Source organism: Petromyzon marinus, chromosome 79, assembly GCF_048934315.1.
Source record: "Petromyzon marinus isolate PM22_M1 ecotype Great Lakes invasive population chromosome 79, UKy_Petmar_22M1.pri1.0, whole genome shotgun sequence".
Classification (NCBI taxonomy): Eukaryota; Metazoa; Chordata; class Hyperoartia; order Petromyzontiformes; family Petromyzontidae; genus Petromyzon; species Petromyzon marinus.
The window spans coordinates 23,261,940-23,279,362 of NC_133745.1; the positions used below are offsets into that span (position 1 = coordinate 23,261,940).

Consider the following 17,423-nt stretch of genomic DNA (forward strand, 5'->3'; position numbering starts at 1 on the left):
GTCTCTGTGTGTGTGTGTCTGTGACTGTCTCTGTGTCTGTGTGTGTCTCTGTGTCTGTGTGTCTGTGTGTGACTGTGTCTGTGTGTCTCTGTGTGTCTGTGTGTGACTGTGTGTCTGTGTGTCTCTGTGTGACTGTCTCTGTGTGTGTCTCTGTGTGTGTGTCTGTATGTGTCTCTGTGTGTCTCTGTGTGTCTCTGTGTGTGACTGTGTCTTTGTGTCTCTGTCTGTCTGTGTGTGTGTGTATGTCTGTGACTGTCTGTGTGTCTCTGTGTGTCTCTGTCTGTCTGTGTCTCTGTGTGTATCTCTGTGTCTGTGTGTGTGTGTGTCTGTGTCTCTGTGTCTCTGTGTGTGACTGTGTCTGTGTGTCTCTGTGTGTCTGTGTGTGTGTGTGTATGTCTGTGACTGTCTCTGTGTCTGTGTGTCTCTGTGTCTGTGTGTCTCTGTGTCTGTGTGTCTATCTATGACTGTGTGTGTGTCTCTGTCTCTGTGTCTGTGTGTCTCTGTGTCTGTGTGTGTGTGTGTTTGTCTGTGACTGTCTCTGTGTGTGTGTCTGTGTGTGTCTCTGTGTGTCTCTGTATGTCTGTGACTGTGTCTCTGTGTGTCTCTGTGTGTCTCTGTGTGTCTCTGTGTCTCTGTGTGTGTATGTCTGTGACTGTCTCTGTGTGTGTGTCTGTGTGTCTGTGTCTCTCTGTGTCTGTGTCTCTGTGTCTGTGTGTGTGTGTGTGTCTGTGTCTCTGTGTGTGACTGTGTCTGTGTGTCTCTGTGTGTCTCTGTGTGTGTGTCTGTGTGTCTCTGTGTCTCTGTGTGTCTCTGTGTGTCTGTGTGTGTGTCTGTGTGTGTCTCTGTGTGTCTCTGTGTCTCTCTGACTGTGTCTGTGTGTGTCTCTGTGTGTCTGTGTGTGTCTCTGTGTCTCTGTGTGTCTCTGTGTGTGTGTATCTGTGTCTCTGTGTGTGTCTCTGTGTGTCTCTGTGTGTCTGTGTGTGTCTCTGTGTGTCTCTGTGTGTGACTGTGTCTGTGTGTGTCTGTGTGTGGCTCTGTGTGTGTGTCTCTGTGTGTCTCTGTGTGTCTCTGTGTGTGTCTGTGTGTGTGACTGTCTCTGTGTGTGTGTCTCTGTGTATCTGTGTGTGTGTGTCTGTGTCTCTGTGTGTCTCTGTGTGTCTCTGTGCGTGTCTAGGAGAGGAAGGTTCACTGGTTCATGCCTCCATCAACGGCGGCCTCATTGAAGGTTTCATTCTGACGAGAGGATCTGGAACTTTCTACCTGGACCATGCCGTCAGACACCGCCCATACTCAGCTGCTGGGGGCTCAGTCATCTACCACGAGGACGACTTGCGTGTGTACACTAGTGGGGGGCTGGGTGGTGGGTGGTGGTGGGGGGTAGTGGTGGTGGTAGTGGGGGGTCGTTGTGGGAGTCGGAGGTAGTGGGGGGTCGTGGTGGTGGTTGGGGGGTCGTGGTGGTGGTTGGGGGGGTAGTGGTGGGTGGTGGTGGTAGTGGGGGGTGGTGGTGGTGGTGGTGGGGGGTAGTGGGGGGTGGTGGTGGTAGTGGGGGGTCGTTGTGGGAGTCGGAGGTAGTGGGGGGTCGTGGTGGTGGTTGGGGGTCGTGGTGGTCGTGGTGGGTAGTGAGGGGTGGTGGTGGTGTGGGTGGTAATGTTGGTGGTGGTGGGGGGTGGTGGGTGGTAGGGGGGGTCGTGGGGGGTGGTGGGGGGTAATGGTGGTGGTAGTGGGGGGTAGCAACCCGTTTCTATGTGTGTCTGTGTGTGTGTCTGTGTGTGTGTCTGTGTGTGTGTGTCTGTGTGTGTGTGTCTATGTGTGTCTGTGTGTGTGTCTATGTGTGTCTGTGTGTGTGTCTGTGTGTGTGTGTCTGTGTGTGTGTGTCTGTGTGTGTGTCTATGTGTGTCTGTGTGTGTGTCTGTGTGTGTGTGTCTGTGTGTGTGTGTCTGTGTGTGTGTCTGTGTCTAACTGTGTGTGTCTGTGTGTTTCTGTGTGTGTGTCTGTGTGTGTGTCTGTGTCTGTGTGTTTCTATGTGTGTGTCTGTGTTTCTGTGTGTGTGTCTGTGTGTGTCTGTGTGTGTGTCTGTGTGTTTCTGTGTGTGTCTTTGTGTCTAACTGTGTGTTTTTCTGTGTGTGTGTCTGTGTGTGTCTGTGTCTAACTGTGTGTGTCTGTATGTGTCTGTGTGTGTGACTGTGTGTGTGTATCTGTGTTTCTGTGTGTGTGTCTGTGTCTAACTGTGTGTGTCTGTGTGTGTGTCTGTGTGTGTGTGTGTCTGTGTGTGTGTGTGTCTGTGTGTGTGTGTCTGTGTGTGTGTGTAGACTACCCACACCCGTACGGGTCTCTGGGTGGGTGTGCTAACCACAGCGTCTTCCACAGGATGCACAGCCGACAGCAACAGCACGCAGTGAAGGTAAGGCGGAGTGTTTAGGCTGAGCGGACCTAGGGGAGGTGAGGCCCAGACACACACAGAGACACACAAAGACACACAGACACACACACAGACAGACACAGAGAGACACACAGACACACACACACACACAGACACACACACAGACACACACAGACACACAGAGACACACAGACACACACACAGACAGACACAGAGAGACACACAGACACACACACACAGACACACACACACAGTGAAACACACATAGTGACACACACACACAGTGACTAACACAGTGACACACACACAGACAGACACACACACACAGTGACACACACACAGACACACACACAGACACACACACAGACACACACAGAGACACACAACAACAACAACAACCGCCAATCGCCACTAAGTGGCGGTGACGTCACCACGACGCTTGTGCCAGGCTATGTGCACCTTGAGGCCACGTGAAGTGTCGAACGCCCGCTGGCAGGAGGTCACGGGGCAGACCCAGGTGCCACGGGTCGACTGACTGAGATGACTGGCTGATGCACCACCTGTGCCCCCTACTGTGCCAACCTGCTGTGCTTTAGCCACCCGGCGCTCCGCTCGTTGTTCTGAGCGTCGCTCCTCCGCCCTCCGTTGTTGTTGGAGGGCGACTGCCTCCAACTGCCCAGTAGCATCCTTCACGAGCCTCCTCCACAGAGGCCGATCTTGACACCGCTGGTACCAGTCATCGGCAAGTCCACTCAGCTCCACGTCCTCCTGTACCACATCACTCCATCTCTTCTCTAGCCCGTGCCGCGCCCGTTTAGCCCCCTCGATCCGGCCAAACAAAAGCTGTTTCGGCATGCGGTGGCTGGGCATGCGGGCTACATGACCCAGCCATCGCAGCCTTGCCCGCCGGAGGAGCTCACCGATGGGACCTTGCCCGGATCTTTCAAGGATTTGTGAGCTCCTCACACAATCCAGTCTGGTTAAACCCAGGATGGATCGTAGGCAGGCCAGCCTAAATGTTTCTAACCGGCGAAGATGTTCCATTAGGGGGGTCCACGTTTCGCAAGCGTAGAGAAGGGAGGGAATGACCGTGGCCGAGAAGACCTGAAGCTTAGTGCGGAGCGACAGACCAGGTATCTTCCACACAGCGTTACGCAACCGATGAAAAGATATTGCCGCTCGACTGATTCGGAGTGAGACCTCTGCTGTTGAACTGGAGACACATACACACACAGATACACACAGACACACACACAGACACAACAACAACAACCGCCATTTGCCACTGAGTGGCGTTGACGTCACCACGACGCTTGTGCCAGGCCATGTGCACCTTGAGGCCACAGACACACACAGAGACACACAGACCCACAGACACACAGACCCACAGAGACTCACAGAGATACACAGACACACACAGAGACACACACAGAAATGGCGGTTGTGGTGGTGATGGTGGTGGTGATGGTGGTTGTGGTAGTAGTGATGGTAATGATGGTGGTTGAGATGATGGTGGTTGTGATAGTGATGATGGTGGTGATGGTAGTGATGGTGATGATGGTGGTGATGGTGATGATGGTGGTGATGGTGATGATGGTGTAGTGATGGTGATGATGGTGTCATGGTGTCATGGTGATGGCGGTGGTGGTGATGGTGGTCATGGCAGTGATGGTGGTGATGGTGGTGATGGTAGTGATGGTAGTGATGGTGGTGGTAGTGGTGGTAGTGATGGTGGTGGTGGTGATGGTGGTGATGGTGTGATGGTGATGATGATGGTGGTTGTGGTTGTGATGATGGTGGTGATGGTGGTGATGGTAGTGATGGTAGTGATGGTGGTAGTGGTGGTAGTGATGGTAGTGATGGTGGTGATCGCGATGATGGTGTGATGATGGTGATTGTGGTGGTGGTGATGGTAAAGATGGTGGTTGAGATGATGGTGGTTGTGGTGGTGGTGATGGTTGATGGTAGTGGTGGTAGTGGTGGTGGTGATGGTGATGATGGTGGTGATGGTAGTCATTGTTGGTGGTTGTAATGATAGTGATGGTGGTGATGGTGGTGATGGTGGTGGTGGTGGTGGTGATGGTGGTGATGGTGTGATGGTGATGATGATGGTGGTTGTGATGATGATGGTGGTAGTGATTGTGGTTGTGATGATGGTGATGGTGGTGATGGTAGTGATGGTAGTGATGGTGGTGATGGTAGTGATTGATGGTGGTTGTGGTTGTGATGGTGGTGCCCGCGATGATGGTGTGATGGTGATGGTGGTGGTTGTCGTGGTTACAGGAAGTCACCAATGCCTCGGGCCACTACAACCACAGTCGCCTGCGTAGGGCGCTGGGTCCGGAACAGAAGACTTGCCTCCTCTTCATCCAGACGGACCACCTCTTCACACAGCACTACGGATCTCGTGACAACGTCCTCGCCCAGGTGATGGGCGGGTTACCTCGCTGCTTAACAACCAGCTGGTTAACTAGCTAACTAGCTGGTTAGGTAGTCTACTAGCTGTTTAACTTGTTAACTAGTTGGATAGATAGTTAACTGGCTGTTTAACTTGTTAACTAGCTAGTTAACTTGTTAACTAGCTGGTTAACTAGTTGGTTAGGTAGTCTACTAGCTGTTTAACTAGTTGGTTAGGTAGTTAACTAGCTGTTTAACTTGTTAACTAGCTGGTTAACTAGGTAACTAGTTGGTTAACTGGCTGGTTAACTAGTTAACTAGCTGGTTAGGTAGTCCACTAGCTGTTTAGCTAGTTAACTAGTTGGATAGGTAGTTAACTAGCTGTTTAACTTGTTAACTAGCTGGTTAACTAGTTAACTAGTTGGTTAACTGGTTGGTTAACTAGCTAACTAGCTGGTTAGGTAGTCTACTGGCTGTTTAGCTAGTTAACTAGTTGGATAGGTAGTTAACTGGCTGTTTAACTTGTTAACTAGCTGGTTAACTAGTTAACTAGTTGGTTAACTGGCTGGTTAACTAGTTAACTAGCTGGTTAGGTAGTCTACTAGCTGTTTAGTTAACTAGCTGGTTAGGTAGTTAACTAGCTGTTTATCTTGTTAACTAGCTGGTTAACTTGTTAACTAGCTGGTTAACTAGTTAACTAGTTGGTTAACTGGCTGGTTAACTAGCTAACTAGCTGGTTAGGTAGTCTACTAGCTGTTTAACTAGTTAACTCGCTGGTTAACTAGTTAACTAATTGGTTAACTGGCTGGTTAACTAGCTAACTAGCTGGTTAGGTAGTCCACTAGCTGTTTAACTAGTTAACTAGCTGGTTAGGTAATTAACTAGCTGTTTAACTTGTTAACTGGCTGTTTAACTTGTTAACTAGCTGGTTAACTAGCTAACTAGCTGGTTAGATAGTCTACTAGCTGTTTAACTTGTTAACTAGCTGGATAGGTAACTAGCTGTTTAACTAGTTGGTTAGGTAGTTAACTAGCTGTTTAACTTGTTAACCGGCTGTTTAACTTGTTAACTAGCTGTTTAACTAGTTAACCAGTTGGTTAACTGGCTGGTTAACTATGTAACTAGCTGGTTAGGTAGTTAACTGGCTATTTAACTTGTTAACTAGCTGTTTAACTAGTTAACCAGTTGGTTAACTAGTTAAACAACCAGTTGGTTAACTGGCTGGTTAACTATGTAACTAGCTGGTTAGGTAGTTAACTGGCTATTTAACTTGTTAACTAGCTGTTTAACTGGTTAACTAGTTGGTTAGGTCGTTAACTGGCTATTTAACTTGTTAACTAGCTGGTGAACTAGTTAACTAGCTGGTTAGGTAGTTTACTAGCTGTTTAACTTGTTAGCTAGCTGTTTAAGTTGTTAACTAGTTGGATAGGTAGTTAACTGGCTGTTTAACTTGGTAACTAGCTGTTTAACTAGTTGGATAGGTAGTTAACTGGCTATTTAAATTGTTAACTAGCTGTTTAACTTGTTAACTAGCTGTTTAACTTGTTAACTAGTTGGATAGGTAGTTAACTGGCTGTTTAACTTGTTAACTAGCTGTTTAACTAGTTAACTAGTTGGTTAGGTAGTTAACTAGCTGTTTAACTTGTTAACTAGCTGGGGACCTAGTTAACTAGCTGGTTAAGTAGTTTACTAGCTGTTTAACTTGTTAACTAGCTGTTTAACTTGTTAACTAGTTGGTTAGGTAGTTAACTGGTTGTTTAACTTGTTAGCTAGCTGGTTAACTACCTAGCTAGCTGGTTAACTAGCTGGTTAACTAGCCAACTAGCTGGTTAGGTAGTTTAACTGTTTAACTTGGTAACTAGCTGTTTAACTACTTAACTAGTTGGTTAGGTAGTTAACTGGCTGTTTAACTGGTTAACTAGCTGTTTAACTAGTTAACTAGTTGGTTAACTAGCTGGTTAGGTAGTTAACTAGCTGTTTAACTTGATAACTAGCTGTTTAACTAGTTAACTAATTGGTTAACTAGCTGGTTATCTAGCTGGTTAGGTAGTTAGCTAGCTGGTTAATTCGTTAACTAGCTGGTTAACTACCTAACTAGCTGGTTAACTAGCTGTTTAGGTAGTTAACTAGCTGTTTAGGTAGTTAACTAGCTGGTTAGGTGGTTAACTAGCTTGTTAGGTAGTTAACCAGCTGGTTAGGTAGTTAACTAGCTGGTGGTTAGGTAGTTAACTACCTAACCACCAGCTAGTTAACCACCTAACCACCAGCTAGTTAACCACCTAACCACCAGCTAGTTAACTAGCTGGTGGTTAGGTAAATAGGTGGTTAATTTGTATTGCAGGCCACATGAAGGCTCTGGTTGCCGTGGTTACCGTGGTGGTTACTGTGGTGGTTGCCATGGTTACTGTGGTGGTTGCCGTGGTTACTGTGGTGGTTGCCGTAGTTACTGTGGTGGTTGCCGTGGTGCTTGCCGTGGTTACCGTGGTGGTTGCCGTGGTTACTGTGGTGGTTGCCGTGGTTACTGTGGTGGTTGCCGTGGTGGTTATTGTGGTGGTTACCGTGGTTACTGTGGTGGTTGCCGTGGTTACTGTGGTGGTTGCCGTGGTTACTGTGGTGGTTGCCGTGGTTACTGTGGTGGTTGCCGCGGTTTTTAACGTGGTGGTTCATGTCGTTGCCGTGGTTACCGTGGTGGTTGCCGTGGTTACCGTGGTGGTTGCCGTGGTTACCGTGGTGGTTGCCGGGTTTTTAACGTGGTGGTTCATGTCTTTGCCGTGGTTACCGTGGTGGTTGCGGTGGTTACCGTGGTGGTTGCCGTGGTGGTTGCCGTGGTTACCGTGGTGGTTGCCGTGGTTACCGTGGTGGTTGCCGTGGTGGTTGCCGTGGTTACCGTGGTGGTTGCCGTGGTTACCGTGGTGGTTGCCGTGGTTACCGTAGATCGCTGGCCACGTGAAGGCTTTGGATGCCATCTACCAGAACACAAACTTCCACGGCATTCGTGGAATCAACTTCATGGTGAAGAGAGTCAGGGTGAGAATACACTCACCACTTACTCACACCACTCACCACTTACCACTCACTCACCACTCACTCACCACTCACTCACCACTCACTCACCACTCACTCACCACTCACTCACCACTCACCACTCACTCACCACTCACTCACCACTCACTCACCACTCACTCACCAACTCACTCACCACTCACTCACCACTCACTTACCACTTACTCACCACTCACTCACCACTCACTCACTCACTCATACACTCACTCACCACTTACTCACCACTCACTCACCACTTACTCACCACTCACTCACCACTTACTCACCACTCACTCCACACACTCACTCATACACTCACTCACTCATACACTCACTCACCCACTCACTCACCACTCACTCACCACTTACTCACCACTCACTCACCACTTACTCACCACTCACTCACCCACTTACTCACCACTCACTCACCACTTACTCACCACTCACTCACTCACTCACCCACTCACTCACCACTCACTCACCACTTACTCACCACTCACTCACCACTCACTCACCACTCACTCACCACTTACTCACCCACTCACTCACCACTTACTCACCACTCACCTCACCACTCACTCACCACTCACTCACTCACTCACCACTCACTCACCACTCACTCACCACTTACTCACCACTCACTCACCACTCACTCACCACTCACTCACCACTTACTCACCACTCACTCACCACTTACTCACCACTCACTCACCACTCACTCACCACTCACTCACACTCACTCACCACTTACTCACCACTTACTCACCACTCACTCACACTCACTCACCACTCACTCACCACTCATACACTCATACACTCACTCACCACTCACTCACCACTCACTCACCACTTACTCACCACTCGCTCACCACTTACTCACCACTCACTCACCACTCACTCACCACTTACTCACCACTCACTCACCACTCACTCACCACTCATACACTCATACACTCACTGACCACTCACTCACCACTCACTCACCACTTACTCACCACTCACTCACCACTTACTCACCACTCACTCACCACTCACTCACCACTCACTCACCACTTACTCACCACTCACTCACCACTCACCACACTCACTCACCACTCACTCACCACTCATATACTCATACACTTACTCACCACTCACTCACCACTCACTCACCACTCACTCACCACTCGCTCACCACTTACTCACCACTCACTCACCACTCACTCACCACTTACTCACCACTCACTCACCACTCACTCACCACTCATACACTCATACACTCACTGACCACTCACTCACCACTCACTCACCACTTACTCACCACTCACTCACCACTTACTCACCACTCACTCACCACTTACTCACCACTCACTCACCACTTACTCACCACTCACTCACCACTTACTCACCACTCACTCACCACTTACTCACCACTCACTCACCACTCACTCACCACTCACTCACTCATACACTCACTCACGCATACACTCACTCACTCATACACTCACTCATACACTCACTCACTCATACACTCACTCATACACTCACTCACTCACACACTCACTCATACACTCACTCACTCATACACTCACTCACTCATACACTCACTCATACACTCACTCACTCATACACTCACTCACTCATACACTCACTCACTCATACACTCACTCACTCATCCACTCACTCATTCATTCACTCACTCATACACTCATACACTCACTCACTCATACACTCACTATCCACTCACACACTCACTCATACACTCACTCACTCATACACTCACTCACTCATACACTCACTCATACACTCACTCACTCATACACTCACTCACTCATACACTCACTCACTCATACACTCACTCATACACTCACTCACTCATACACTCACTCACTCATACACTCACTCACTCATACACTCACTCACTCATACACTCACTCATTCATTCACTCACTCATACACTCATACACTCACTCACTCATACACTCACTCACTCACACACTCACTCATACACTCACTCACTCATACACTCACTCACTCATACACTCACTCATACACTCACTCACTCATACACTCACTCACTCATACACTCACTCACTCATACACTCACTCACTCATACACTCACTCATACACTCACTCACTCATACACTCACTCACTCATACACTCACTCATACACTCACTCACCACTTACTCACCACTTACTCACCACTCACTCACCACTCACTCACCACTCACTCATTCATACACTCACTCATACACTCACTCACTCACTCATACACTCACTCACTCATACACTCACTCATACACTCACTCACTCATACACTCACTCATACACTCACTCACTCATACACTCACTCATACACTCACTCATACACTCACTCATACACTCACTCACTCATACACTCACTCATACACTCACTCACTCATACACTCACTCATACACTCACTCACCACTTACCACTTACTCACTCACCACTCACTCACCACTCACTCACTCACTCATACACTCGCTCATACACTCGCCACTTACTCACCACTCACCACTCACTCACCACTTACCACTTACTCATAAACTCACTCACCACTCACTCACCACTCACTCACCACTCACCACTTACTCACCACTCACTCACCTCACTCACCACTCACTCACCACTCACTCACTCACTACACTCACTCATACACTCACTCATACACTCACTCATCACTCACCACTCACTCACACTCACCACTCACTCACTCACTCATACACTCACTCATACACTCACTCATACACTCACCCACTCACTCACCACTCACTCACCACTCACTCACCACTCACTCATCACTCACTCACCACTCACTCACATCACTCAACTCACCACTCACTCACCACTCACTCACCACTCACTCACCACTCACACTCACCACTCACTCACCACTCACTCACCACTTACCACTTACTCATACACTCACTCACCACTCACTCACCACTCACTCACCACTCACCACTTACTCACCACTCACTCACCACTCACTCACCACTCACTCACTCACTCATACACTCACTCATACACTCACATCACCTCACTCACACTCACTCACTCACTCATACACTCACTCACTCACTCACCACTCACTCATACACTCACACACTCACTCATACACTCACCACTCACTCACCACTCACTCACCACTCACTCACCACTCCTCACTCATACACTCATACACTCACTCACCACTCACTCACCACTCACTCACTCACCACTTACTCACCACTCACTCACCACTTACTCACCACTCACTCACCACTCACTCACCACTTACTCACCACTCACTCACCACTCACTCACCACTTACTCACCACTTACCACTCACTCACCACTTACTCACCACTCACTCACCACTTACTCACCACTCACTCACCACTTACTCACCACTCACTCACTCACTCACCACTCACTCACCACTCACTCACTCATACACTCACTCATACAATCACTCACTCATACCTCACCTCACTTACTCATACACTCACTCATACACTCACTCACCACTTACTCACCACTTACTCACCACTCACTCACCACTCACTTACCACTCACTCACTCACTCCATACACTCAACACTCACTCACACACTCACTCACCACTACTCACCACTCACCACTCACTCACCACTCACTCACACTCACCACTTACACTCACCACTCACTCACCACTCCACTCACCACTCACCTCACCACTCACCACTCACACCACTCACTCATCCACTCACTCACTCACCACTCACTCACTCACTCATACCTCACTCATACACTCACACTCACTCATACACTCACTCACTCACACACTCACTCATACACTCACACACTCACTCATACACTCACTCACTCATACACTCACCCACTCACTCACCACTCACCACTCACTCACTCACTCATACACTCATACACTCACTCACCACTCACTCACCACTCACTCACCACTCACTCACCACTCACCACTCACTCACCACTCACTCACTCATACACTCATACACTCACTCACTCACCACTTACTCACCACTCACTCAGCACTTACTCACCACTCACTCACCACTCACTCACCACTTACTCACCACTCACTCACCACTCACTCACCACTTACTCACCACTTACCACTCACTCACCACTTACTCACCACTCACTCACCACTTACTCACCACTCACTCACCACTTACTCACCACTCACTCACTCACTCACCACTCACTCACCACTCACTCACTCATACACTCACTCATACAATCACTCACTCATACACTCACTCACTCACTTACTCATACACTCACTCATACACTCACTCACCACTTACTCACCACTTACTCACCACTCACTCACCACTCACTCACCACTCACTCACTCACTCACCACTTACTCACACTCACTCACCACTCATTCACTCACTCACTCATACACTCACTCATACACTCACTCATACACTCACCACTCACTCACCACTCACTCACCACTCACTCACCACTCACTCATACACTCATACACTCACTCACTCACCACTTACTCACCACTCACTCACCGCTTACTCACCACTCACTCACCACTCACTCACCACTTACTCACCACTCACTCACCACTCACTCACCACTTACTCACCACTTACCACTCACTCACCACTTACTCACCACTCACTCACCACTTACTCACCACTCACTCACCACTCACTCACTCATACACTCACTCATACAATCACTCACTCATACACTCACTCACCACTTACTCACCACTCACTCACCACTCACTCACTCACTCACCACTTACTCACCACTCACTCACCACTCACTCACCACTCATTCACTCACTCACTCATACACTCACTCATACACTCACTCATACACTCACCACTCACTCACCACTCACTCACCACTCACTCATACACTCATACACTCACTCACTCACCACTTACTCACCACTCACTCACCGCTTACTCACCACTCACTCACCACTCACTCACCACTTACTCACCACTCACTCACCACTCACTCACCCACTCACCCTCCCACTCACTCACCCTCTCACTCACTCACCCTCCCACTCACTCACTCACCCACTCACTCACTCACTCACCCACTCACTCACCCACTCACTCACCCACTCACTCACTCACCCACCCACTCACTCACTCACTCACCCACCCACTCACTCACTCACCCTTCCACTCACTCACTCACTCACCCACTCACTCACTCACTCACCCACTCACCCTCCACCCTCACTCTCACCCCTCCTCACCACTCACCCCTCCTCACCCTCACCCTCACCAGGTGAACGGCACGGAGGAGGCACGTGACATCACCAACCCACTCACTCACTCACCCACTCACTCACTCACCCACTCACTCACTCACCCACTCACTCACTCACTCACCCACTCACCCACCCACTCACTCACCCACCCACTCACCCACCCACTCACTCACTCACCCACTCACTCACCCACTCACTCACCCACCCACTCACTCACTCACCCACTCACTCACCCACTCACTCACCCACCCACTCACCCACTCACTCACTCACTCACCCACTCACTCACCCACTCACTCACCCACCCACTCACTCACCCACCCACTCACTCACCCACCCACTCACCCACCCACTCACTCACTCACCCACTCACTCACCCACTCACTCACCCACCCACTCACTCACTCACCCACTCACCCTCACCCCCACCCTCACCCCCCTGCTCACCCTCACCAGGTGAACGGCACGGAGGAGGCACGTGACATCACCAACTCACTCACCCACTCACTCACTCACCCACTCACTCACCCACCAACTCACTCACTCACTCACCCTTCCACTCACTCACTCACCCACTCACTCACCCATTCACTCACCCACTCACTCACTCACCAACCCACTCACTCACTCACCCACTCACCCACTACCCACTCACCCACTCACCCTCCCATCCTCCCACTCACCCCTCCTCACCACTCACCACTCACCCCTCCTCACCCTCACCAGGTGAACGGCACGGAGGAGGCACGTGACCCCACCAACTCACTCACCCACTCACCCTCCCATCCTCCCACTCACCCCTCCTCACCACTCACCACTCACCCCTCCTCACCCTCACCAGGTGAACGGCACGGAGGAAGCACGTGACATCACCAACTCACTCACCCACTCACTCACTCACCCACTCACTCACCCACCCACCACTCACTCACTCACCCACCCACTCACTCACTCACTCACTCACCCACTCACTCACCCACTCACTCACCCACTCACTCACTCACTCACCCACCTACTCACTCACTCACCCACCCACTCACTCACTCACCCACTCACTCACCCACTCACTCACCCACCCACTCACTCACTCACCCACTCACTCACCCACTCACTCACCCACCCACTCACCCACTCACTCACTCACTCACTCACTCACTCACCCCTCCTCACCACTCACCACTCACCCCCTGCTCACCCTCACCAGGTGAACGGCACGGAGGAGGCACGTGACCCCACCAACCCCTTCCGCTTCCCCAACATCGGCGTGGAGAAGTTCCTGGAGCTGAGCTCAGAGCAGAACCATGACGAGTTCTGTCTGGCCTACGTATTCACCGACCGGGACTTCGACGACGGAGTCCTGGGCCTCGCCTGGGTCGCCGCTCCCTCCGGTAACAACTCACCCACTCGCTCACCCACTCGCTCACCCGCTCGCTCACCCACTCGCTCACCCACTCGCTCACCACCATGACGAGTTTTGCCTGGCCTACGTCTTCACCGACCGGGACTTCGACGACGGAGTCCTGGCCTCGCCTGGGTCGCCGCTCCCTCCGGTAACAACTCACCCACCCGCTCACCCACTCGCTCACCCGCTCACCCACTCGCTCACCCGCTCGCTCGCTCGCTCACCCACTCGCTCACCCACTCGCTCACCACCATGACGAGTTCTGTCTGGCCTACGTATTCACCGACCGGGACTTCGACGACGGAGTCCTGGGCCTCGCCTGGGTCGCCGCTCCCTCCGGTAACAACTCACCCACCCGCTCACCCACTCGCTCACCCGCTCACCCGCTCGCTCACCGCTCGCTCGCTCGCTCACCGCTCACCCGCTCGCTCGCTCACCGCTCACCCGCTCGCTCGCTCGCCGCTCATTCGCTCGCTCACCACCATGACGAGTCCTGGGCCTCGCCTGGGTCGCCGCTCCCTCCGGTAACAACTCACCCACCCGCTCACCCACTCGCTCACCCGCTCACCCGCTCGCTCACCCGCTCGCTCACCGCTCGCTCACCCACTCGCTCACCCCCGCTCACCCGCTCGCTCACCGCTCACCACCATGACGAGTTCTGTCTGGCCTACGTCTTCACCGACCGGGAATTCGACAACGGAGTCATCATCATCACCACCACCACCACTCGCTCGCTCACCACTCGCTCACCACTCGCTCACTCACCACCTCCTCCTGCTCACCACCACCTCCTCACCACCACCTCCTCACCACCACCTCCTCACCACCTCCTCCTCAGCCGCAGGCCGTCGAAAGTCTCTGAACACGGGGAATCATCACCGTCACCACCGCCATCGCTCGCTCACACTCGCTCGCTCACCACCTCCTCCTCCTGCTCACCACCTCCTCCTCACCACCTCCTCCTCACCACCTCCTCACCACCACCCGCAGGCAGCTCGGGAGGAATCTGCGAGCGTCACCGCCTCTACTCGGACGGCCGTCGAAAGTCTCTGAACACGGAATCATCACAGTGCAGAACTACGGCTCATCAGTGCCACCCAAAGTCTCCCACATCACGTTCGCTCACGAGGTGGGACACAACTTCGGATCCCCGGTGAGTATCTACCCCCCCACTACTACCACCCACTACTACCACCCACTACTACCACCCACTACTACCACCCACTACTACCACCCACTACTACTACCACCCAAAGTCTCCCACATCACGTTCGCTCACGAGGTGGGACACAACTTCGGATCCCCGGTGAGTCTCTCCCCACTACTACCACCCACTACTACCACCCACTACTACTACTACCACCCACTACTACTACTACCACCCACTACTAGTACCACCCACCCACTACTAGTGCCACCCAAAGTCTCCCACATCACGTTCGCTCACGAGGTGGGACACAACTTCGGATCCCCGGTGAGTGTCTACCCCCCCACTACTACCACCCACTACTACCACCCACTACTACCACCCACTACTACCACCCACTACTAGTGCCACCCAAAGTCTCCCACATCACGTTCGCTCACGAGGTGGGACACAACTTCGGATCCCCGGTGAGTCTCCCCTCCCCCCCACTACTACCACCCACTACTACCACCCACTACTACCACCCACTACTACCACCCACCCACTACTAGTGCCACCCAAAGTCTCCCACATCACGTTCGCTCACGAGGTGGGACACAACTTCGGATCCCCGGTGAGTCTCCCCTCCCCCCACTACTACCACCCACTACTACCACCCCACTACTACCACCCACTACTACCACCCACCCACTACTAGTGCCACCCAAAGTCTCCCACATCACGTTCGCTCACGAGGTGGGACACAACTTCGGATCCCCGGTGAGTCTCCCCTCCCCCCACTACTACCACCCACTACTACCACCCACTACTACCACCCACTACTACCACCCACCCACTACTAGTGCCACCCAAAGTCTCCCACATCACGTTCGCTCACGAGGTGGGACACAACTTCGGATCCCCGGTGAGTCTCTCCCCCCACTACTACCCCCCACTACTACCCCCCACTACTACCACCCACTACTACCACCCACTACTACTACCACCCACTACTAGTGCCACCCAAAGTCTCCCACATCACGTTCGCTCACGAGGTGGGACACAACTTCGGATCCCCGGTGAGTGTCTCCCCTCCCCCCACTACTACCCCCCACTACCACCCACTACTACTACTACCACCCACTACTACCACCCACCACTACTACTACCACCCACTACTAGTACCACCCAAAGTCTCCCACATCACGTTCGCTCACGAAGTGGGACACAACTTCGGATCCCCGGTGAGTGTCTCCCCCCACTACTACCACCCACTACTACCACCCACTACTACCACCCACTACTACTACTACCACCCACTACTAGTACCACCCACTACCACCCACTACTAGTACCACCCACCCAAAGTCTCCCACATCACGTTCGCTCACGAGGTGGGACACAACTTCGGATCCCCGGTGAGTCTCCCCTCCCCCCCCACTACTACCCCCCACTACTACCACCCACTACTACCACCCACTACTACCACCCACTACTACTACCACCCACTACTAGTGCCACCCAAAGTCTCCACATCACGTTCGCTCACGAAGTGGGACACAACTTCGGATCCCCGGTGAGTCTCTCCCCCCACTACTACCACCCACTACTACCACCCACCACCACTACTACCACCCACTACTAGTACCACCCACCCACTACTACTAACCCACCCAAAGTCTCCCACATCACGTTCGCTCACGAGGTGGGACACAACTTCGGATCCCCGGTGAGTCTCCCCCCACTATTACCCCCCCACTACTACCACTACCACCCACTACTAGTACCACCCACTACCACCCACTACTAGTGCCAC

At 51.8% G+C, this 17,423-nt stretch overlaps 2 protein-coding genes across 3 annotated transcripts in view; one reads left to right on the forward strand and one right to left on the reverse strand.

Moving 5' to 3' along the window:
- The window catches only part of LOC116937372 (disintegrin and metalloproteinase domain-containing protein 10-like), a 34,770-nt gene extending 20,208 nt beyond the window's left edge, over positions 1–14,562 (forward strand). The window contains exons 4-8 of one of the 2 annotated variants that reach the window (XM_076057045.1): positions 1,175–1,333; positions 2,310–2,401; positions 4,664–4,807; positions 7,712–7,804; positions 13,097–13,741. In XM_076057045.1, the coding sequence (XP_075913160.1) occupies positions 1,175–1,333; positions 2,310–2,401; positions 4,664–4,807; positions 7,712–7,804; positions 13,097–13,561 (953 nt within the window). In that variant the 3' untranslated portion in view covers positions 13,562–13,741. Of the gene's footprint in view, positions 1–1,174; positions 1,334–2,309; positions 2,402–4,663; positions 4,808–7,711; positions 7,805–13,096; positions 13,742–14,283 lie in introns of those variants that run through there. The other variant, XM_076057046.1, reaches the window with a different exon arrangement.
- Positions 1–17,423, reverse strand: part of LOC142907476 (uncharacterized) — a 478,656-nt gene that overhangs the window by 234,918 nt on the left and 226,315 nt on the right. The window lies entirely within an intron of this gene.